At 44.7% G+C, this 25,025-nt stretch overlaps 1 protein-coding gene across 1 annotated transcript in view; it reads right to left on the bottom strand.

Annotated features, from left to right (window-relative positions):
- slc43a1a (solute carrier family 43 member 1a) overlaps nucleotides 1-25,025 on the bottom strand; it is a 41,140-nt gene that overhangs the window by 2,717 nt on the left and 13,398 nt on the right. Inside the window, exons 4-14 of the mRNA XM_064954763.1 lie at nucleotides 16,208-16,263; nucleotides 14,763-14,839; nucleotides 6,134-6,226; nucleotides 5,823-5,956; nucleotides 3,886-4,001; nucleotides 3,641-3,787; nucleotides 2,969-3,001; nucleotides 623-752; nucleotides 402-531; nucleotides 218-291; nucleotides 21-144 (exon numbers count right to left, since the gene is read on the bottom strand). Coding sequence (XP_064810835.1) covers nucleotides 21-144; nucleotides 218-291; nucleotides 402-531; nucleotides 623-752; nucleotides 2,969-3,001; nucleotides 3,641-3,787; nucleotides 3,886-4,001; nucleotides 5,823-5,956; nucleotides 6,134-6,226; nucleotides 14,763-14,839; nucleotides 16,208-16,263 — 1,114 coding nt within the window. The remainder of the gene's footprint in view (nucleotides 1-20; nucleotides 145-217; nucleotides 292-401; nucleotides 532-622; nucleotides 753-2,968; nucleotides 3,002-3,640; nucleotides 3,788-3,885; nucleotides 4,002-5,822; nucleotides 5,957-6,133; nucleotides 6,227-14,762; nucleotides 14,840-16,207; nucleotides 16,264-25,025) is intronic.

Here is a 25,025-nt window from a genome sequence, read left to right as displayed (position 1 = left end):
ACTGAGCGTGTGTCTCTCACCCAGTAGGGATCTCCATGCAGGGATCCCACCATGATGATGAAGAGGGGTTGCTGCAGCAGGGCGATCACAGCGCTGATCATCGACTGCAGCCCAATCAGAGTTCCAAAGTGGTTTGAGGGGTATCTGAGAGAGAATAGGCAATTATTTCTCAAGTCAATTTCTGTATGTAAAGATGATGACGAAGTTGAGTACTTACACAGCAGCATACAGGCCTCCACAACAGGAGTGGATGAACCCTCTGACAATGGTGTGGAGGATGAAGGTCAGGATCTACAGAGAGAGGAAGAGGGAAGGAGTGTGTTGACATTTGGAGGTGGGGTAGTGTGTGCATTTGTGTTTTTGGTAACAAATGAACGAGAAAAATGTGTGTGTGTGTGTACCTGGAGCTGCAGGTTGTCAATCAGACAGCACACTCCGAACACCAGCAGTAGTAGATTGGTGAAGATGAAGGCTCTCATGGCATTAGTGATTTTCTGTATCTTTTTGTCTCTCGTCAGCCCGTCTGCTGGTCTGAGTGGGATTGGACAGGGGACAATGAGATAAGACATCTATCTATCTCCCTCTTACTTCCATTCAGCTTCCCCCTCTCTCTTTCTCACACCTCTTCTCTGTGTCTTTTCTGGTCTCGTCCACACAGTCCTTCATCCTCCAGTCCATAATGTAGCCAATCAGAGGACAGGTGACCAGACACAGCAGCTGCAGGGAGCCGAAGATGGACGAGTAGAAACTCACTGGAGAGAGAAGGGAACACACATTTAGACACCCTGTGAGAAAGACCCAGCGGTATGATTTTACACTGAGGAGGGAACAAGTCAGAACTGATTGTTCTTGCCCAGAGTAGGCTTTTTATTTGCAAGTGAAGATAATAATAGCCGGCGTACAAGTATTAACAGAAAGAAGAAAAACTGGAAAAACCTGTTCCCTGTCCTGTTCGACAAACAAGGAAGTGGTAGGTGCTTAAATACAAATGCAACAGCCAATGAGAACCAGTTTCACATCAGGATACTTGTATTTCAATATGCACATCCTCAGATGATAAACATGAATAACCTTAAGCAGACACATCAATAAAGGTTCTATCATTGCCTGAGCATAAATAATATAATTTTAACGGATAAGCTACTACCACATTACTGCCAATGAAAAACGTTGCGCTGGAACAGAACCCTCTTTCATCAGAGGACAACAAGGTAATCACTTACATTTTTGAAGATTCACCTTAATGTTTCACATGCTAAACGTGATCACATTTCAGAGGTAACTTCTGATTGTTACATACATGATAAGAAAGAGAACAATTTTACCAGGAGATGCACAACAATAGGTTTCGGTGCCAAACCAATTGCCGATGCTCCAAACTCAAATTCCCTAGAATATAAACTCAGCAAAAAAATAAATCCTCTCACTGTCAACTGTGATAATTTTCAGCAAACTTAACATGTGTAAATATTGTATGAACATGACAAGATTCAACAACTGAGACATAAACTGAACAAGTTCCACAGACGTGACAAACAGAAATTGAATAATGTGTCCCTGAACAAAGGGGAGGGGATCAAAATCAAAAGTAACAGTTCTGGTGTGGCCACCAGCTGCATTAAGTACTGCAGTGCATCTCCTCCTCATGGACTGCACCAGATTTGCCCGATCTTGCTGTGAGATGTTACCCCACTCTTCCACCAAGGCACCTGCAAGTTCCCGGACATTTCTGGGTGGAATGGCCCTCGCCCTCACCCTTCGATCCAACAGGTCCCAGACGTGCTCAATGGGATTGAGATCCGGGCTCTTCGCTGGCCATGGCAGAACACTGACATTCCTGTCTTGCAGGAAATCACGCACAGAACGAGCAGTATGGCTGGTGGCATTGTCATGCTGGAGGGTCATGTCAGGATAAGCCTGCAGTACCACATGAGGGAGGAGGATGTCTTCCCTGTAACGCACAGCATTGAGATTGCCAGTAATGACAACAAACTCAGTCCGATGATGCTGTGACACCCCGCCTCAGACCATGACGGACCCTCCATCTTCAAATCGATCCCGCTCCATAGTACAGGCCTCTGTGTAACGTTCATTCCTTCGAAGATAAACACGAATCCGACCATCACCATTGGTGAGACAAAACCGCAACTCGTTAGTGAAGAGCACTTTTTGCCAGTCCTGTCTGGTCCAGGACGGTGGGTTTGTGCCCATAGGCGACGTTGCTGCCGGTGATTTCTGGTGAGGACCTGCCTTACAACAGGCCTACAAGCCCTCAGTCCAGCCTCTCTCAGCCTATTGCGGACAGTCTGAGCACTGATGGAGGGTTTGTGCGTTCCTGGTGTAACTCGGGCAGTTGTTTTTGCCATTCTGCACCTGCCCCGCAGGTGTAATGTTCGGATGTACCAATCCTGTGCAGGTGCTGTTACACATGGTCTGCCACTGCGAGGACGATCAGCTGTCCGTCCTGTCTCCCTGTAGCGCCGTCTTAGGCAGTACGGACATTGCAATTTATTGCCCTGGCCACATCTGCAGTCCTCATGCCTCCTTGCAGCATGCCGAGGGGATGTTCACGCAGATGAGCAGGAACCCTGGGCATCTTTCTTTTGGTGTTTTTCAGAGTCAGTAGAAAGGCCTTTTTACTGTCCTAAGTTTTCATAACTTTGACCTTAATTGCCTACCGTCTGTAAGCTGCTAGTGTCTTAACGACTGTTCCACAGGTGCATGTTCATTAATTGTTTATGGTTCATTGAACAAGCATGGGAAACAGTGTTTAAACCCTTTACGATGAAGATCTTTGAGAGACAGGGTCCTGAAAAGGGCCAATAAATACTGATTCCCGTAAGTCATTGTCAGTGTCTTGTTATTCATAATAGCTTTAGATCAAGTGATGGAGGACATGGTATGATCATCACACACCCATACACACACACGACAAGGACGCACACTTTCACCAGGAGACATTTCTCACCTTTCTCCTCTGCCTCGACGATCAAAACAGAGGCTAAGGAAAGAAAGGACAGGACAACTTTATTAGAACACATTTACATGGAGGGAATCATGATAGTATGTTGGTTTGTCAGTGGACTGTCACTGCCTGGTTTGTCAGTGGACTGTCACGGCCTGGTTTGTCAGTGGACTGTCACGGCCTGGTTTGTCAGTGGACTGTCACGGCCTGGTTTGTCAGTGGACTGTCACTGCCTGGTTTGTCAGTGGACTGTCACGGCCTGGTTTGTCAGTGGACTGTCACGGCCTGGTTTGTCAGTGGACTGTCACTGCCTGGTTTGTCAGTGGACTGTCACGGCCGGGTTTGTCAGTGGACTGTCACGGCCGGGTTTGTCAGTGGACTGTCACGGCCTGGTTTGTCAGTGGACTGTCACGGCCTGGTTTGTCAGTGGACTGTCACGGCCTGGTTTGTCAGTGGACTGTCACGGCCTGGTTTGTCAGTTGACTGTCACGGCTGCGTTTGTCAGTGGACTGTCACGGCCTGGTTTGTCAGTGGACTGTCACGGCCTGGTTTGTCAGTGGACTGTCACGGCCGGGTTTGTCAGTGGACTGTCACGGCCTGATTTGTCAGTTGACTGTCACGGTCTGGTTTGTCAGTACGTTGGTTGTCAGTTGGTGTGGTTTGTTTGTTACTCACAGTAAGGGTTGCCGTGGGTGACAAGGAACTCCAGCATCTTGTTCATGGCACCCATAAAGAAAATGATCCTGAGCTGGGTCATCCCCATGGTAACCAAACTCCACAGGAAGATGGGCGAGAACACGGACCTACGGAATGGGATGGTGTCTGAGAGACAGAGAGAGAGATGGGCAGACAGTTAATATGCGTATATGGGATGTAAATAAGGGCAGCGTTCTGTTTTCCTGTGTGTGTTCTTGACTCACTCGGTGTTACGGCTGGGAGTTTCTCAGTGGAGTGTTTCAGGTCTCCATTCTTCTGACTCAAACTCTCCCCCACCCCCTTATGGTCTCCAGACACATCAGTCGACGCTAACTGCTTACTGAGGAGGAAAATAAAGAAAGTTGCTTTCAGTATGGTAACATGATCATGTTTTCACTTAAAATTGAAGTGGGAAGTTTACATACACTTAGGTTGTAGTCATTAAAAGTCGCTTTTCAACCACTCCACAAATGTCTTATTAACAAACTATAGTTTTGGCAAGTCGGTTAGGACATCTACTTTGTGCATGACACAAGTCATTTTTCCAACAATTGTTTACAGACAGATTATTTCACTTGAAATTCACTGTATCACAATTCCTGTGGGTCAGAAGTTTACATACACTAAGTTGACTGTGCCTTTAAACAGCTCCGAAAATTCCAGAAAATGATGTCATGGCTTTAGAAGCTTCTGATAGGCTAATTGACATCATTTGAGTCAATTGGAGATGTACCTGTGGATCAATTTCAAGGCCTACCTTCAAACTCAGTACCTCTTTGCTTGACATCATGGGAAAATCAAAAGAAATCAGCCAGGACCTCAGAAAAAAAATGGTAGACCTCCACAAGTCTGATTCACCCTTGCGAGCAATTTCCAAACGTCTGAAGGTACCACATTCATCTGTACAAACAATAGTACGCAAGTATAAACACCATGGGACAACGCAGCCATCATACCGCCCAGGAAGGAGACGCGTTCTGTCTCCTAGAGATGAACGTACTTTGGTGCGAAAAGTGCAAATAAATCCCAGAACAGCAGCAAAGGACCTTGTGAAGATGCTGGAGGTAACAGGTACAAAAGTATCTATATCTACAGTAAAACGAGTCCTATATCGACATAACCTGAAAAGCCGCTCAGCAAGGAGGAAGACACTGCTCCAAAACCTCCATAAAAATACCAGACTAGGGGTTGCAACTGTACACGGGGACAAAGATCATACTTTTTGGAGAAATGTCCTCTGGTCTGACGAAACAAAAATATAACTGTTTGGTCATAATGACCATCGTTATGTTTGGAGGAAAAAGAGGGAGGCCTGCAAGCCGAAGAACACTATCCCAACAGTGAAGCACGGGGGTGGCAGCATCATGTTGTGGGGGTGCTTTGCTGCAGGAGGGACTGGTGCACGTCACAAAATAGATGGCATCATGAGGTAGGAAAATGATGTGGATATATTGAAGCAACATCTCAAGACATCAGTCAGGAAGTTAAAGCTTGGTCGCAAATGGGTCTTCCAAATGGACAACGACCCCAAGCATACTTCCAAAGTTGTGGCAAAATGGCTCAAGGACAACAAAGTCAAGGTATTGGAGTGGCCATCAAAGCCCTGACCTCAATCCCATAGAACATTTGTGGGTAGAACTGAAAAAGCGTGTGTGAGCAAGGAGGCCTACAAACCTGACTCAGTTACACCAGCTCTGTCAGGAGGAATGGGCCAAAATTTACCCAACTTATTGTGGGAAGCTTGTGGAAGGCTACCCAATATGTTTGACCCAAGTTAAACAATTTAAAGGCAATGCTACCAAATACTAATTGAGTGCTTGTGAACATCTGACCCACTGGGAATGTGATGAAAGAAATAAAAGCTGAAATAAATCATTCTCTCTACTATTATTCTGATATTTCACATTCTTAAAATAAAGTGGTGATCATAACTGACCTAAGACAGGGATTTTTTGACTAGGATTAAATGTCAGGAATTGTACAAATAATTTAAAAAAAGTTTAAATGTATATGGCTAAGGTGTATGTAAACTTCTGACTTCAACTGTATCTATATTGTTCTAGCATTGTGGAAGTGTTATGGTAAAAATATTATAATAGCCATTATTTTTTTTAATCAGTGCTCTGACATTGTAGTAATTTTGTTTCAGTGTTGTACTGACATGTAGTCGATCTCGTCCGGTGTGGGCAAGGCCTCCACTGGCCAGTTGAAGAAACAGTTGAGGAAGACGACGCCTGCGAGACCCGACCACACCCACATAATCACCCGGAACGACACGCCTGCATCATAGATCAGCTTAGAGAGGGAGAGAACATGGGGTGTTATTAGTAGAGAAAAGCAGAACTTACTTTGGACACTTCATTGACCTCTTCACGTAACATATGAAGGCTGAATATGTATTCTATTTGTATGAGTGATACGTGGCAACAGTCACAAATGTGTGTCCATCTCTGACGACATCATCGTGTTTACCTTGACTCCAGGGAAGGTGACGGCAGAAGAGGCGTAGGAGCCAATCATCAGAGACATGATGGTGGAGGTCCGGCTGCCAAACATGTTGGGTATCTGGAGGGAGAAAGGGGTGGGGAACAGGGGAAGAGGAAGAAAGAGAGAGGGATACATTCATGAACAGTCTCAAACATTGATCATTTGACCACAATCAATACATATTGATACAATAGGAGAACAGACACACTGCATTAGGAAAGTCTTGACTGAGTGCATTAGGAGTGCAGTAATGCAAGCTCACCAGCAGAGAGCACAAAGGTATTGAGTAAAATATAAGCCCAACACAGGTTTACTACAGTACAGTATCTACAGAACCACTTTGGCAGAGGAAGTTTTATCATACTGAAAATACCTCTGATCATTTAATAAAGTTAATAATAGACATTTCATAGAGGCAGAAGGATTCAAGATTTATTACCTACTTTTTTGAGACCCAATGATATTCATTCAGAGTACTGTTCATGAGCTGGGCCATTCTCAGCAGACTTTCTCTACAAGTCAACCATCCATCAGCCATGTGATTATCGACAATGCTCTGTACATGCTCTGGAATCATATGTGTTATCTCATAGTTTTGATGTCTTCACTATTATTCTACAATGTAGAAAATAGTAAAAATGAAGAAAAACCCTTGAATGAGTAGGTGTTCTAAAACTTTTGACCTGTAGTGCACATCAAACAAATGGTTTCCATGTGTTTGAGGCCATTCCATTCGCTCCACTCTGGCCATTATTAGGAGCCGTCTTGCCCTCAGCAGCCTCCACTGCCGGCAAGCAGATGGTAAAAATGTTCCTGGCCGTGTTCCGACATGACACTGGACTCGTAAAAAGACACCCGAAACCTGGTTCCTGGAAGGCAAATATTTCACATCCTGGCGCAGACAACATATATACCAGGATGATCCCTGGCGGATTTTGGGAACGCTAGTGAGGGGGGCCATATGCTAAAAAAACACAGAGAAGATTGTATCTCTTACAAATGTCAAAGTAAAGTTAGTATAGCAGTGTTAAATGCCCATCTTGACGTTTGCCTGTAACTGTACAGCATAGTGAGACAGAGCGTCTAGGCATCCGTGTGTGTGTGTGTGTCTGTGTGTCTGCAGGAGGCGATATTCCCACCGGTTCTCTGACAGGAGCCTAGAAAGCACACATTTAACGCATGTCCTTCAAGCACATGTGACTTCCCTTTTTGGCCAGCCAGGGTCCGTGGAAACACGTGAATTTAGGAGAGAGGAATGACCCAGATGGTTTTACTGTCAGGTACATGGGAATTACTGGAAATGTTACACGGATATGAAAATACATTCTAGGATGGGTAGAAGAGCTGTGAAAAGTGTGATGACTGACGAGTGTCTGAGATAAACAAAGAGAAAGAGAGGGGAGAAAGATGGAGGGGGAGACAAAACAAATGTGTCTGAGATAAACAAAGAGAAAGAGAGGGGAGAAAGATGGAGGGGGAGACAAAACAAATGTGTCTGAGATAAACAAAGAGAAAGAGAGGGGGAGAAAGATGGAGGGGGAGACAAAACAAATGTGTCTGAGATAAAGAGAAAGAGAGGGGAGAAAGATGGAGGGAGAGACAAAACAAATGTGTCTGAGATAAACAAAGAGAAAGAGAGGGGAGAAAGATGGAGGGAGAGACAAAACAAATGTGTCTGAGAGAAACAAAGAGAAAGAGAGGGGAGAAAGATGGAGGGAGAGACAAAACAAATGTGTCTGAGATAAACAAAGAGAAAGAGAGGGGAGAAAGATGGAGGGAGAGACAAAACAAATGTGTCTGAGATAAACAAAGAGAAAGAGAGGGGAGAAAGATGGAGGGAGAGACAAAACAAATGTGTCTGAGAGAAACAAAGAGAAAGAGAGGGGGGAGAAAGATGGAGGGGGAGACAAAACAAATGTGTCTGAGATAAACAAAGAGAAAGAGAGGGGGGAGAAAGATGGAGGGGGAGACAAAACAAATGTGTCTGAGATAAAGAGAAAGAGAGGGGAGAAAGATGGAGGGAGAGACAAAACAAATGTGTCTGAGATAAACAAAGAGAAAGAGAGGGGAGAAAGATGGAGGGAGAGACAAAACAAATGTGTCTGAGAGAAACAAAGAGAAAGAGAGGGGAGAAAGATGGAGGGAGAGACAAAACAAATGTGTCTGAGATAAACAAAGAGAAAGAGAGGGGAGAAAGATGGAGGGAGAGACAAAACAAATGTGTCTGAGATAAACAAAGAGAAAGAGAGGGGAGAAAGATGGAGGGAGAGACAAAACAAATGTGTCTGAGAGAAACAAAGAGAAAGAGAGGGGAGAAAGATGGAGGGAGAGACAAAACAAATGTGTCTGAGATAAACAAAGAGAAAGAGAGGGGGGAGAAAGATGGAGGGAGAGACAAAACAAATGTGTCTGAGATAAACAAAGAGAAAGAGAGGGGAGAAAGATGGAGGGAGAGACAAAACAAATGTGTCTGAGAGAAACAAAGAGAAAGAGAGGGGGGAGAAAGATGGAGGGAGAGACAAAACAAATGTGTCTGAGAGAAACAAAGAGAAAGAGAGGGGAGAAAGATGGAGGGAGAGACAAAACAAATGTGTCTGAGAGAAACAAAGAGAAAGAGAGGGGGGAGAAAGATGGAGGGAGAGACAAAACGTGTACTTGAGGCGATGTTAGGCTCCCCAAAGGAGAATATAAAGCTGTAGGCCTCCTCTCTCTCCAGAGTTTACAGGAAGCAATGAACCATGGCTGATTAGGAGTCTCATCCTCTCTCTTGAAGGGCTCAGACACACCAATAGTGTTTGCCTGCTGAGAGTACTTTGCGAACTGAGAGCAAACCGGTCTTACATGTAGAATCGTACAAAAAATGGCAGATTTGAGCACGGATAAACACCTGAATTGGAACACAGCGACATGCTTTACATGACATCAGAGCTCTGACAGCCATTCTGAACTTGGGTACCTCGTGCGACAAAAGTTGTCCCCATCCCTCCCGCTAATTAGTGGTGTCACGATACCAGATTTTCCGTCACAAAAATGGAAACACGAAACAGACTTCACTCTATGGTCCTTTAAAACCTACTTTTATAAAATAGTGTGTGCAATAGCTTGCAAAAATAAACAAATGTTACTCTTGGTGACAATGTAAGACTGTTTTTTTCCAACATTAGGACTGTTTTCCTAAAAACAAATTGTCCGCTTCATGTTTTGTTTCCTTTGCTTCCTAGTATCATGATACTGGCTTAGTGACAACACTACTGCTAGTGATAATTAGGCAACTTTTGACAAATTTTTGTTGTCTGTGTGAGGGAAATGCTGTGGATTAAGGGGACTATGTATTTTAATAAGATGAGTCCATATCAGAAAACTCATGTCATATACAGTGTCACCATTTATGATCACTGTGTTTGATGTACAGTTACAAGATGACATGGCGTCATACCCTGGGTTGTCCTGGACGGAGTGAGTACATGTTTGTCTGTTGTGAAGAAGATTCGCAGCAGCACAAGCACCTGAATGCACACGAGTCCTTTCTATGATCACCAGAATTACAATCTGTTTCTCTGAACGGCAGTGTGAAAGCCTAACACCGTAATATCATGTTATAACATAGCTAGTCATGTTGGCTTTAGAACAAGCATTCAAATGATTCCCACCTGACCAAGATTGCGTAAAACAACAGTAATTGTGTGATGGCGGGGATGCAGGTTTTTGTTCAAACCAAAACTGCTACTAAAAAAAAAGTTTTAAAAAACAAACTTATCGTTCAAGACCCCTTGACTCATAAAAGTACATTGAAATGACTATGTAATTTTTGTCTTTCGTTGCACCTACCCCACATTTTCCAAGAATATGCTTATCATGTTACTGAATGTATCAGAGTACTTTCAGATTTCCTGTAAATATAAAATGCACATCAAATCAACAATGTTTCGATTCAGCCTTGTGTCAGGTGAACTGTTGTGTCCTCACCTTTTGGTCTAATCATTTCACATAATCGCCAAACTGTTCCCTTTCAATTGCTACCATGGTTATCATGGTGTACAGTGCATTCGGGAACTATTTAGACCCCTTCACTTTCCACAGTCTTGTTGGTTCCAAACTTCTTCCATTTAAGAATGATGGAGACCACTGTGTTCTTGGGGACCTTCTGCAAAAATCTTTGGGTATCTTTCACCAGCTCTGTGCCTCGATTACAAACCTGTCTCGGCACTCTACAGACAATTCCTTTGACCTTGCGACTTGTTTTTTTTCTCTGACATACACTGTCAACTGTGGGACCTTACATAGACAGGTGTGTGCCTTTCCAAATCATGTCCAATCAATTGAATTTACCACAGGTGGACTCCAATCAAGTTGTATAAACAGCTCAAGGATGATCAATGGAAACAGGATGCACCTGAGTGCAATTTCGTGTCTCATTGCAAAGGGATTGAATACTTAAGTAAATAAGGTATTTCTGTTTTTTATTTTAATACAATTTCTTAACCTGTTTTTGCTTGTGTGTAGATGGATAAATTATTATATACAATTGAAGACGGAAGTTTACATAAACCTTAGCCAAATACATTTTAACTCAGTTTTTCACAATTACTGACATTTTATCCTCATAAAAATTCCTTGTCGTAGCATTCTTTTAAATTGTTTAACTTCATTCATTTTCTGGAATTTTCCAAGCTGTTTCAAGGCACAGTCAGCTTAGTGTATGTAAACTTCTGACCCACTTGAATTGTGATACAGTGAATTTTAAGTGAAATAATCTGTCTGTAAACAATTGTTGAAAAAAATTATTGTGTCATGCACAAAGTAGAAGCTTGGCCCCAGTGATGTACTGGGCCGTGCACATTACCCTCTGTAGCGCCTTGCAGTTGGATGCCGAGCAGTTGCCATACCAGGCAGTGATGCAACCGCCTGGTATGGCAACTGCTCGGCATCCGACCGGCATGCCCTTTTCATATTTATTCTGTAATAAACATTTCAATTTCACCCTATCAATAAAAGCCCATTTCCACAAGGTTATAGGGTTAACCATAACTTAATATCACCCCTGCAACTGCTACAGTATCTGTCAACCAAAACTCTGACGGAGGTTGGTAGAACAAGGTGTCTGCATTTGAAATAGAAAAGTGAAACTTTACAAGCAAGCAAGCAGTGTACCTTTACGATCTAATGTATCCCTAAATAAATCTAATGTCCTTAAATAAATCAAATGTCCCTAAATCAATTGAATGTCTTTAAATAAATTGAATGTCCTAAATCAAGCCGCATGACATGACATCTATCTACCCACAATGCTGAGAATATGTGGTCTGAATCCAATGTAGGTTTCGTCTGTAAAGTTCACAATAAAACAGAGCTAAGCGTTAAATGTTGAATGGCAATCCCCTGGGCTCGACTAGAAAAACAATGGCATAAGGATAGAATGGAGAGTTTGTTCAACAAACCAAACTGAAGTGACCTCCCTCATCAGGACTAAAACATTACAACCACAACAACATGGGCAGTGTTGCCACTACAACCACTCAAAGAGAAGGGCTGTCTATGTCTGCGTGTGTCCTTGTGCCCCAGTGCTGACATAGGTTCTAACAACACCCTTATGAAACCCGGTCCACGCTGGTCCAGCCCAGCCCAGTTGGGGAACAGACTCAATGTCAATTAAGTGTGTGTGTGTTTCTGTGTGTGTGTGTGTTTCTGTGTGTGTGTGTGTTTCTGTGCGTGTGTGTGTATATATATATATAAAGCCATGCCACTGAGAAGGGGTGGGGTGGCAGGAGGACACAACTCATGCCGAACAGTGTGTGTGCATTCTCCCTGGGTTTATTAGAGTTTGTGGCAAACTATGTGGGAGGCACTAGGGTTGTGTGTACAACAGAGAGCGAAAGGACAAACTGTCGTTTGACGTGTGTGACAGCATGCAGCAGGTATTCATTTGTGAGCGTGATTGAAGGGGTGTGTGAATGTTTTGGATTGAGTGTTACAGTAAATATACCTACACGAAGAGGTTGCTTAACTGGTCTGTAGTCTAAAGCCAGGAGAAAGGTCAGAGGTTACAGGATTGCCTGAGGTAAACAGTACCTGAATAGACCTCTCTCAGTCTGCATTGTGATTTTGTCTATGTGTTCCTCTAGTGTTTCTGGGGGCTTCTGTGTGAGGACACACACATGGGGATCGAGGCAGTTCCGTGTTTGTTTTTGGATTTTTCCAGCTGACTAATATCAGCTAGAACAGAGAGAGTAAGATAAGAACTGCGGAAAGAGTGAGAGGGAGGGAGGGGGGGAAGAGAGAGGGTGAGTGTGCCCTTGTGTGTTTTGGGTAAAGGTGGGTGTGTGACGAGTCAGGACTTGTGATTGGTGGAGGCACAAGTGGGACAATTTCCATCTGGGAAAAGGCATGTGCAACTCAGGCGCCAAAATACCCACACACAAACACTCACACCACGTAAACAATTTCACATCCATAAACACTAAAAGCTACCCTCCCTCAAAACCTGTTGGTGACTAACATCCACTACCTTTCAAACGTTTGGGGTCAATTAGAAATGTCCTTGTTGTCCATGAAAACATACATGAAATTAGTTGCAAAATGAATAGGAAATATAGTCAAGACGTTGACAAGGTTGTAAATAATGATTTTTAATTAAAATAATACTTGTGTCCTTCAAACTTTGCTTTCATCAAAGTATCCGACATTTGCAGCTATTACAGCATTGCAGACCTTTGGCATTCTAGTTGTCAATTTGTTGAGGTAATCTGAAGAGATTTCACCCCATGCTTCCTGAAGCACCTCCCACAAGTTGGATTGGCTTGATGGTCACTTCTTACGTACCATTCGGTCAAGCTGCTCCCACAACAGCTCAATAGGATTGAGATCCGGTGACTGTGCTGGCCACTCAATTATAGACAGAATACCAGCTGACTGCTTCTTCCCTAAATAGTTATTGCATTGTTTGGAGCTGTGCTTTGGGTCATTGTCCTGTTGTAGGAGGAAATTGTCTCCAATTAAGCGCCGTCCACAGGGTATGGCATGGCGTTGCAAATTGGAGTGATAGCCTTCCTTCTTCAAGATCCCTTTTACCCTGTACAAATCTCCCACTTTACCACCACCAAAGCACCTGTAGACCATCACATTGCCTCCACCATGCTTGACAGATGGCGTCCAGCACTTCTCCAGCATCTTTTCCTTTTCTCTGAGTCACACAAATGTTCTTCTTTGTGATCCGAACACCTCAAACTTAGATTCGTCTGTCCATAACACTTTTTTCCAATCTTCATCTGTCCAGTGTCTGTGTTCTTTTGCCCATCTTAATCTTGTATTTTTATTGGCCAGTCTAAGATATGGCTTTTTCTTTGCAACTTTGCCTAGAAGGCCAGCATCCCGGAGTCGCCTCTTCACTGTTGACGCTGAGACTGGTGTTTTGCTGGTATTATTTAATGAAGCTGCCAGTTGAGGACTTGTGAGGCATCTGTTTCTCAAACTAGACACTAATGTACTCATCCTTTTGCTCAGTTGTGCACCAAGGCCCCCCAGTCTTCTTTCTATTCTGGTTAGAGACAGTTTGCGCTGTTCTGTGAAGGGAGTAATACACAGCGTTGTATGAGATCTTCAGTTTTTTGGCAATTTCTCGCATGGAATAGCCTTCTTTTCTCAGAACAAGAATAGACTAACGAGTTTCAGAAGAAAGTTCTTTGTTTCTGGCCATTTTGAGCCTGTAATCGAACCCACAAGTGCTGATGCTCCAGATACTCAACAAGTCTAAAGGCCAGTTTTATTGCTTCTTTAATCAGAACAACAGTTTTTAGCTGTGCTAACAATTGCAAAATGGTTTTCTAATGATCAATTAGCCTTTTAAAATTATAAACTTGGATTAGCTAACACAACATGCCATTGGAACACAGGAGTGATGGTTGCTGATAATGGGCCTCTGTACACCTATGTAGATATTCCATTAAAAAGCAGCCATTTCCAGCTGCAATAGTCATTTACAACATTAACAATGTCTACACTGTATTTCTGATCAATTTGATGTTATTTCACTGGTAAAAAAAAAAATGCTTTTCTTTCAAAAACAAGGAAATTTCTTAGTGACCTCAAACATTTGAAAGGTAGTGTATGGTAACACAGGCCTACTGTACAGTAATTATAACACACACACAGGTGGCCCCAGACTAACACAGGCAAGGTAACTCATGTCATATGACGTGCACACACATCACACACACGCAAACAACTACCTTCCAAAAAACAACACACTGTTCTCTCAGGTCTATGACGCTAACCACCCCATATTACTCAATCAATACTGGGAAATTCCTCTGTGCCGCAAAACACCTTGTTGGCTCATCATACAAACAGGACAAAACTGAATGATATTGGTTTTTCAGTGACATGGGAAGCCAACATCCAGTAATCGAGGTCTTCAAGGACAACCGTGTTTGCTGATTTTTTGATCCGAGGTAAACAGATGTGAGGATTTGCTGTTTTATCAACCACTTGAATAGAGCAAATATTGACTGCTGTGTTTGACAAACTTAGACCAGATGGACTAGAGGTGTCACTAGTCTCTGTGTGTGTGTGTGTGTGTGTGTGTGTGTGTGTGTGTGTGTGTGTGTGTGTGTCTCACCGTGAGGGAGGTGAAGGTCAAGCAGATTCCTCCAAAGCCGTTGAAGGAGAGTGCCAGAAAGATGAGAGCAGAGAGCCCTGGAGAGAGAGAAAATGAGATAGAGGTAAAGAAATAATCCACAAAAAAACAACATTTTGGTATTTTTTCATTAGTCCACTGTTGATACACTCACAAAATGTTTCGCTTGTAAGTGTGTTTTAAATATATACCATTTTCAAGTAATGTGACATCATGATGATGACGTGTTTTGCAAGTTACACTTTGCTTCTTGAAAGTCACATTTCTTGAAAACTTGACCGCTGACATGCAAAACATTTTGTTAAACACTGTTGACTAGGTGTATAAATACGTGATAGTCCACAGCAGGGGTCTCCAAACTATTCTAGCATGAGAGCTACTTTAACAAAATCTAACATGTCGCAAGCTACACATGTTTTTTATAGCATCAAATAGGCAAGTTATTCTCCTCTTCTCCCCTGCTACTCTTCCCTGGGTCCTTGGTGTTTTCTGTTAATATACTTGGTAAAATAATGGTTAATAAACAAACTAAGGGGCCCACATATAATAAAGTTTTACATTTTCCTGAATTCAGTTTTCTGTTTTATTTTCCTTGTTCTGAGTCCATGCCCATGCTTAAATCACATCAGAGGACTATTTGTGAGGTCTGGGGAAAAAACGAGCAAATTTAATTTATTTTGTGTAATTCCTCATTGCGCATCGAGCAACAGAGGAATGTGTCAGTCGAGTGATGTTTCCCCTGTTAGGCCTACTGCTGCAGCACGTCATGGCAGTTTGCAAACAAATCACAACTCAATTGATACAAATAATGTAGTTCTGTCAGCTAAGCCTATTTTTCTGTTAACATTTAATGGGAAAGTTCACCCCGGTGACACTTTGCTTCTTGAAAGTCCAGTATGTTGAAAACTCTACTGCTGACATAGAAAACATTTTGGGACAGTATCAACAGTGGACTAAAATACCAAAATATCATTTTTGAGTAGATTTTCCTTTTAATTGAAAATGTTTTGGGGGGAATGTCTTTCTGTCTACCCACAAGACGGTTATCATTAGCATCACTAACTGGCTACACACAAAATAGACTAACACACACACCAAACAGACAGACAGGGGCAATATTGGTGGAAATTAATTGGCAGATATTGTGGCTAACCGGGGTTGGGATAATGTCAATATTGCTTTGATTGGATAGTAGCTGGGAGATTTATGTTTATGACAGTTTGCGATGGAACTTGTGAAAAAAATGCATGTACTTTCAGAATTGATTGGCGAGCTACTCATAGGTGGGCTTGTGAGCTACTGGTAGCTTGTGCTCGACCTGTTGGAGACTCCTGGTCTACAGGTATCGACAAGTAGCAGCGTGTGTGTGTGTGTGTGTGGGTCTGTGTTTGTGAGTGCCTGTGTTGGGGATAATGTCTGTGACTTACGATGAGGATCGTACGCTGATATTGACATCATGGCACAAGAGAGACCAAAACAAAAACTGCAAAAAAGGAAGTTTCATTTTTAGATGGACATCCAGACCTAAAAAATACATTATTATACATTCATTAGCAGATAACAACGGCACATTTCAAGACAAGGAGGGAGATGAGAGAGGTGTACCAGTCAAATCTCTCTCTCTCTCTATTAGCTTTTTTCTCTCCTTTTTTTGCCGGAAGAGATTCCAACAAGACAGCCATGTGTCTGTCATTACAGCATTCACACACCTCTTTTGTCTGTCACACATTCCTCATTACTCAAACCTCCCCTATGGTAAACCTAAAACACACACATACGGGAACACATTGACACGTGTACTTTAAACCAGCGATTCTCACCTGGTGGGAGGTTTTGAATGGGTGACGAATACTCCAGTCTGAATTTAAATGACTCATACCAGGTATAAAGTGTTTAAAAATGATAATGAACCTTTTTTTCAATCACAGTATTTTCAATATAAAGTTATTAGCAGTGCCATTTAGCAGATTTTGTTGATTTTAGTGAGCTTAACATTCTTCATCGAGAATATGGGCCAAATGGAATTATTAACAATGAAAAAGGTGTGACTGTTGTTCCCTTGTCATATAATTTGTACAATAAATATCAATAAAGCATTAAAAATAGTTTTCCAGATTGCTTTTTGGCCCAAAAAATTACAATGCGAATATTGGATCGCTACTGAGACAACCTGGTTCAATTTGGGTCCCAAGGCAAAATCAGTTGAGAACCACTCCCTTAAACACACACACACAAAGACAAACACACACACAAAGACAAACACACACACACAGCCCCACCCATGTTCACTGAGGAGACAGACTAAATGCCCCTCCACCCGCCCTGGGTATGTGATCTGGCATAATCTGACTTCCTCTGCCTTTAAGCAGTCTGATATTAACTTTTTGGGCTTTACCACTATTTCCCATTTCAATTTTTTTGGGGGACTGCCTAGCGGTTAAGAGTGTTGAGCCAGTAACCAAAAGGTTGCTGGTTTTAATCCTTGAGCTCACCAGGTGAAAAATCTGACGATGTGCCCTTGAGCAAGGCACTTAACCATAATTGCTCCTGTTCCTCTGGATAAGAGCGTCTGCTAAATTACTCAAATGTAAATGTGAAAATGTCGATACAGCGAAAGTACTTTGGTGGGAAAAACTATTCAATTAGAGCTACAGTGCCTTGCGAAAGTATTCGGCCCCCTTGAACTTTGCGACCTTTTGCCACATTTCAGGCTTCAAACATAAAGATATAAAACTGTATTTTTTTGTGAAGAATCAACAACAAGTGGGACACAATCATGAAGTGGAACAACATTTATTGGATATTTCAAACTTTTTTAACAAATCAAAAACTGAAAATTGGGCGTGCAAAATTATTCAGCCCCCTTAAGTTAATACTTTGTAGCGCCACCTTTTGCTGCGATTACAGCTGTAAGTCGCTTGGGGTATGTCTATCAGTTTTGCACATCGAGAGACTGACATTTTTTCCCATTCCTCCTTGCAAAACAGCTCGAGCTCAGTGAGGTTGGATGGAGAGCATTGTTGAACAGCAGTTTTCAGTTCTTTCCACAGATTCTCGATTGGATTCAGGTTTGGACTTTGACTTGGCCATTCTAACACCTGGATATGTTTATTTTTGAACCATCCCATTGTAGATTTTGCTTTATGTTTTGGATCATTGTCTTGTTGGGAGACAAATCTCCGTCCCAGTCTCAGGTCTTTTGCAGACTCCATCAGGTTTTCTTCCAGAATGGTCCTGTATTTGGCTCCATCCATCTTCCCATCAATTTTAACCATCTTCCCTGTCCCTGCTGAAGAAAAGCAGGCCCAAACCATGATGCTGCCACCACCATGTTTGACAGTGGGGATGGTGTGTTCATTGTGATGAGCTGTGTTGCTTTTACGCCAAACATAACGTTTTGCATTGTTGCCAAAAAGTTCAATTTTGGTTTCATCTGACCAGAGCACCTTCTTCCACGTTTGGTGTGTCTCCCAGGTGGCTTGTGGCAAACTTTAAACAACACTTTTTATGGATATCTTTAAGAAATGGCTTTCTTCTTGCCACTTCCATAAAGGCCAGATTTGTGCAATATAAGACTGATTGTTGTCCTATAGACAGATGGCTGCATCTCTGATCAGTCTTCTCCTTGTATGAGCTGAAAGTTTAGAGGGACGGCCAGGTCTTGGTAGATTTGCAGTGGTCTGATACTCCTTCCATTTCAATATTATCGCTTGCACAGTGCTCCTTGGGATGTTTAAAGCTTGGGAAATCTTTTTGTATCCAAATCCGGCTTTAAACTTCTTCACAACAGTATCTCGCACCTGCCTGGTGTGTTCCTTGTTCTTCATGATGCTCTCTGCGCTTTTAACGGACCTCTGAGACTATCACAGTGCAGGTGCATTTATACGGAGACTTGATTACACACAGGTGTATTGTATTTATCATCATTAGTCATTTAGGTCAACATTGGATCATTCAGAGATCCTCACTGAACCTCTGGAGAGAGTTTGCTGCACTGAAAGTAAAGGGGCTGAATAATTTTGCACGCCCAATTTTTCAGTTTTTGATTTGTTAAAAAAGTTTGAAATATCCAATAAATGTCGTTCCACTTCATGATTGTGTCCCACTTGTTGTTGATTCTTCACAAAAAAATGCAGTTTTATATCTTTATGTTTGAAGCCTGAAATGTGGCAAAAGGTCGCAAAGTTCAAGGGGGCCAAATACTTTTGCAAGGCACTGTATATGTGTTATGTACTTGAGTGAAGACCCAAAAGCGGTTTTAACAGAAAACAGAGTTCTTTTAATGAAAAAACAGGAATGGCATAGATCCTCTTCCGACGTTGTCAATGGAACAAAAGAACGTTAGTAGAGTGCAGGATGCACCTGCCAGGCAGACTCCGACAGGATAGGACAAGGTGGAAGCACACGAGACGATAGCTTGCTTCTGGCATGAAAAACACAAACAAGAATCTGACACCGAAAGTAGCAGGAACAGAGAGAGAAATAGAGACCTAATCAGAGGGAAAAGAGGGAACAGGTGGGGAAAGGGTGAATGAGCTAGTTAGGGGAGATGTGGAACAGCTGGAGAAGGAGAGAAAGAGAAGGTAACCTAATAAGACCAGCAGAGAGAGACAGAGTGAAGAGAAAAGACAGGAACAGACATAATAAGACATGACAGTACCCCCCCCCCACTCACCGAGCGCCTCCTGGCGCACTCGAGGAGGAAACCTGGCGGCAACGGAGGAAATCATCGATCAGCGAACGGTCCAGCACGTCCCGAGAGGGAACCCAACTCCTCTCCTCAGGACCGTACCCCTCCCAATCCACTAGGTACTGATGACCACGGCCCCGAGGACGCATGTCCAAAATCTTACGAACCCTGTAGATAGGTGCGCCCTCGACAAGGATGGGGGGAGGGACGAGCGGGGGCGCGAAGAACGGGCTTAACACAGGAGACATGGAAGACCGGGTGAACGCGACGAAGATAGCGCGGAGAAGAAGTCGCACTGCGACAGGATTAATGACTTGAGAAATACGGAACGGACCAATGAACCGCGGGGTCAACTTGCGAGAAGCTGTCTTAAGGGGAAGGTTCTGAGTGGAGAGCCATACTCTCTGACCGCAACAATATCTAGGACTCTTGGTCCTACGCTTATTAGCGGCCCTCACAGTCTGCGCCCTATTACGGCAAAGTGCCGACCTGACCCCCTTCCAGGTGCGCTCGCAACGCTGGACAAAAGCCTGAGCGGAGGGGACGCAGGACTCGGCGAGCTGAGATGAGAACAGCGGAGGCTGGTACCCGAGGCTACTCTGAAAAGGAGATAGACCGGTAGCAGACGAAGGAAGCGAGTTGTGGGCGTACTCTGCCCAGGGGAGCTGTTCTGACCAAGACGCAGGGTTACGAAAAGAAAGACTGCGTAAAATGCGACCAACAGTCTGATTGGCCCGTTCGGCTTGACCGTTAGACTGGGGATGAAAGCCGGACGAGAGACTGACGGAAGCCCCAATCAAACGGCAAAACTCCCTCCAAAATTGAGACGTGAACTACGGGCCTCTGTCTGAAACGACGTCTGACGGAAGGCCATGAATTCGGAAAACATTCTCGATAATGATCTGAGCCGTCTCCTTAGCAGAAGGGAGCTTAGCGAGAGGAATGAAATGAGCCGCCTTAGAGAATCTATCGACAACCGTAAGAATAACTGTCTTCCCCGCTGATGAAGGCAGTCCGGTGATAAAATCTAAAGCGATGTGAGACCACGGTCGAGAGGGAATGGGAAGCGGTCTGAGACGGCCGGCAGGAGGAGAGTTCCCAGATTTAGTCTGCGCGCAGACCGAACAAGCAGCGACAAATCGACGCGCGTCACGTTCCCGAGTGGGCCACCAGAAACGCTGGCGAATGGAAGCGAGCGTACCCCGAACGCCGGGGTGGCCAGCTAACTTGGCAGAGTGGGCCCACTGAAGAACGGCCGGACGAGTAGGAACGGGAACGAACAGAAGGTTCCTAGGACAAGCTCGCGGCGACGGAGTGTGAGCGAGTGCTTGCTTTACCTGCCTCTCAATTCCCCAGACAGTCAACCCGACAACACGCCTCTCAGGGAGAATCCCCTCGGGGTCGGTGGAGACCTCAGAAGAACTGAAGAGACGAGATAAAGCATCAGGCTTGGTGTTTTTGTAGCCCGGACGATAAGAAATAACAAACTCGAAACGAGCGAAAAACAGAGCCCAACGAGCCTGACGCGCATTAAGTCGTTTGGCTGAACGGATGTACTCAAGGTTCCTATGGTCAGTCCAAACGACAAAAGGAACGGTCGCCCCCTCCAACCACTGTCGCCATTCGCCTAGGGCTAAGCGGATGGCGAGCAGTTCGCGATTACCAACATCATAATTACGTTCTGACGGCGATAAGCGATGAGAGAAAAACGCGCAAGGATGGACCTTGCCGTCAGAGAGGGAGCGCTGAGAAAGAATGGCTCCCACGCCCACCTCTGACGCGTCAACCTCAACAACAATCTGTCTAGAGATGTCAGGTGTAACAAGAATAGGTGCGGATGTAAAACGATTCTTGAGAAGATCAAAAGCTCCCTGGGCGGAAACGGACCACTTAAAGCACGTCTTAACAGAAGTAAGGGCTGTGAGGGGAGCTGCCACCTGACCGAAATTACGGATGAAACGACGATAGAAATTCGCGAAGCCAAGAAAGCGCTGCAGCTCGACGCGTGACTTAGGAACGGGCCAATCAATGACAGCCTGGACCTTAGCGGGATCCATCTTAATGCCCTCAGCGGAAATAACGGAACCGAGAAAAGGGACAGAGGAGGCATGAAAAGTGCACTTCTCAGCCTTCACATAAAGACAGTTCTCCAAAAGGCGCTGGAGGACGCGTCGCACGTGCTGAACATGAATCGGGAGAGACGGTGAAAAAATCAGGATATCGTCCATGTAAACGAAAACAAAAATGTTCAGCATGTCTCTCAGGACGTCGTTAACTAGTGCCTGAAAGACAGCTGGAGCGTTAACGAGGCCGAAAGGAAGAACCCGGTATTCAAAGTGCCCTAACGGAGTGTTAAACGCCGTCTTCCACTCGTCCCCCTCCCTGATGCGCACGAGATGGTAGGCGTTACGAAGGTCCAATTTGGTGAAAAACCTGGCTCCCTGCAGGATCTCGAAGGCTGAAGACATAAGAGGAAGCGGATAACGATTCTTAACTGTTATGTCATTCAGCCCTCGATAATCCACGCATGGGCGCAGGGACCCGTCCTTCTTCTGAACAAAAAAAAACCCCGCTCCGGCGGGAGAGGAGGAGGAGACTATGGTACCGGCGTCGAGCGATACAGACAAATAATCCTCGAGAGCCTTACGTTCGGGAGCCGACAGAGAGTATAATCTACCCCGGGGGGAGTAGTTCCCGGAAGGAGATCAATACTACAGTCATACGACCGGTGTGGAGGGAGAGAAGTGGCCTTGGAACGACTGAACACCGTGCGCAGATCGTGATACTCCTCCGGCACCCCTGTCAAATCACCAGGCTCCTCCTGTGAAGAAGAGACAGAGGAAACAGGAGGGATAGCAGACATTAAACAGGTCACATGACAAGAAACATTCCAGGATAGGATAGTATTACTAGACCAATTAATAGAAGGGTTATGGCGCACTAGCCAGGGATGACCCAAAACAATAGGTGTAAAAGGTGAACGAAAAATTAAAAAAGAAATGGTTTCGCTATGATTACCAGAGACAGTGAGGGTTAAAGGCAGCGTCTCACGCTGAATCTTGGGGAGAGAACTACCATCTAAAGCGAACAAGGCCGTGGGATCCCTTAACTGTCTGAGAGGAATGTCATGTTCCCGAGCCCAGGTCTCGTCCATAAAACAGCCCTCCGCCCCAGAGTCTATCAAGGCACTGCAGGAAGCAGATGAACCGGGCCAGCGGAGATGGACCGGAAAGGTAGTGCAGGATCTTGAAGGAGAGACCTGAGTAGTTGCGCTCACCAGTAGCCCTCCTCTTACTGATGAGCTCTGGCTTTTACTGGGCATGAGGTGACAAAATGACCAGCGGAGCCGCAGTAGAGACAGAGGCGGTTGGTGATTCTCCGTTCCTTCTCCTTGGCCGAGATGCGGATACCCCCAGCTGCATAGGCTCAGCATCCGAGCCGGCGGAGGAGGGTGGCAGTGATGCGGCAGGTGGCAGTGATGTGGAGAGGGGGCAACGGAGAACGCGAACTCCTTTCCACGAGCTCGGCGACGAAGATCAAACCGTCGCTCTATGCGAATAGCGAGAGCTATTAAGGAGTCCAGACTGGAAGGAACCTCCCGGGAGAGGATCTCATCCTTAACCTCGGCGAGGAGACCCTCCAGAAAACGAGCGAGCAAAGCCGGCTCGTTCCAGTCACTAGAGGCAGCGAGAGTGCGAAACTCAATAGAATAATCCGTTATGGATCGATTCCCCTGACATAGGGAAGACAGGGCCCTGGAAGCCTCCTCCCCAAAAACAGAACGGTCAAAAACCCGTATCATCTCCTCCTTAAAGTCCTGATACTGGTTAATACACTCAGCCCTCGCCTCCCAGATTGCCGTGCCCCACTCACGCGCCCGTCCGGTAAGGAGAGAAATGACGTAGGCGATGCGGGCTGTGCTCCTGGAGTAAGTGTTGGGCTGGAGAGAGAACACCACATCACACTGAGTGAGGAATGAGCGGCACTCAGTGGGCTCCCCAGAGTAACACGGCGGGTTATTGATCCTGGGCTCCGGAGACTCGGAAACCCTGGAAGTGGGCGGTGGATCGAGGTGGAGTTGGTGAACCTGTCTTGTGAGGTCGGAGACTTGGACGGCCAGGGTCTCAACGGCATGTCGAGCAGCAGACAATTCCTCCTCGTGTCTGCCTAGCATCGCTCCCTGGATCTCGACGGCGGAGTGAAAAGGGTCCGGAGTCGCTGGGTCCATTCTTGGTCTGTTATGTACTTGAGTGAAGACCCAAAAGCGGTTTTAACAGAAAACAGAGTTCTTTTAATGAAAAAACAGGAATGGCATAGATCCTCTTCCGACGTTGTCAATGGAACAAAAGAACGTTAGTAGAGTGCAGGATGCACCTGCCAGGCAGACTCCGACAGGATAGGACAAGGTGGAAGCACACGAGACGATAGCTTGCTTCTGGCATGAAAAACACAAACAAGAATCTGACACCGAAAGTAGCAGGAACAGAGAGAGAAATAGAGACCTAATCAGAGGGAAAAGAGGGAACAGGTGGGGAAAGGGTGAATGAGCTAGTTAGGGGAGATGTGGAACAGCTGGAGAAGGAGAGAAAGAGAAGGTAACCTAATAAGACCAGCAGAGAGAGACAGAGTGAAGAGAAAAGACAGGAACAGACATAATAAGACATGACAATATGACTTGTTTTGACAATCGTTAATACTCATGATGGCCACTGATATGGAAAATCTCGGTTTGAATGAAAAACTTTCATGGGTTTGCAAAGATCTGCCAACTGCTTGCTGATTTCTCATTAGGCCAGGTGTGAATGTTCCGGGAGCCTAACCTATCCAAACAGTTTGAATACAATGGGAAGTCTGTTGATGGCTCATCAGCAGGCAGTAAAAGTATGCTAAATTGAGAACCTGTGAAAGGCTCTTGTGCTTGCAGGAACAATACCATACAATACTTGCTTTATTGCCAAGCAGCGGCCCTGGAGCACTTAGGGGTAAAGTGCCTTGCTCAAGAGCACAACAGCGTTAGATAGTATACAAGATATTGAACCCGGTAATCCTCCGGCTGCTGGCTCACTCCCTGCAGATTACACAGCAGGCAACTCAGGGTTCGAGTCGGCAACCCTCTGGTTACTGGCCAGCTTCTCTAAACTCGAGACATTTTACATTTAAGCATACTTAACTGCCTGCTGATGGGCTCCCCATTGTATTCAAACTGGTTGGGTAGTTTAGACCTCCGGAGACCTCCGCCGCTCCACCAGTAACGTGTACTCTTTTACAGAATAGTGTACGTCAACACCAAGGATAAACGGATATCCCAATATTCCTTGCTCATATGAATATCAAATGATATCGATATCATATTGAATTATCGCTATTGGTACTAACCACTAGTTAATTAACCAATAAGGCACGAAGGGGTGTGGTAAATGGCCAATATACCATGGCTAAGGGCTGTTCATAGGCAACAACGCAACGTAGAGTACCTGGATACAGTGTTAGCTGTGGTATATTGGCGATACACCACAAACCCCCGAGGTGCCTTATTGCTATCATAAACTGGTTAC

This window comes from Oncorhynchus masou, chromosome 32 (genome assembly GCF_036934945.1).
Source record: "Oncorhynchus masou masou isolate Uvic2021 chromosome 32, UVic_Omas_1.1, whole genome shotgun sequence".
In the NCBI taxonomy this organism is placed as follows: Eukaryota; Metazoa; Chordata; class Actinopteri; order Salmoniformes; family Salmonidae; genus Oncorhynchus; species Oncorhynchus masou.
The sequence above is the reverse complement of the archived record's forward strand: the minus strand, read 5'-3'. Positions and strand labels throughout refer to the sequence as shown.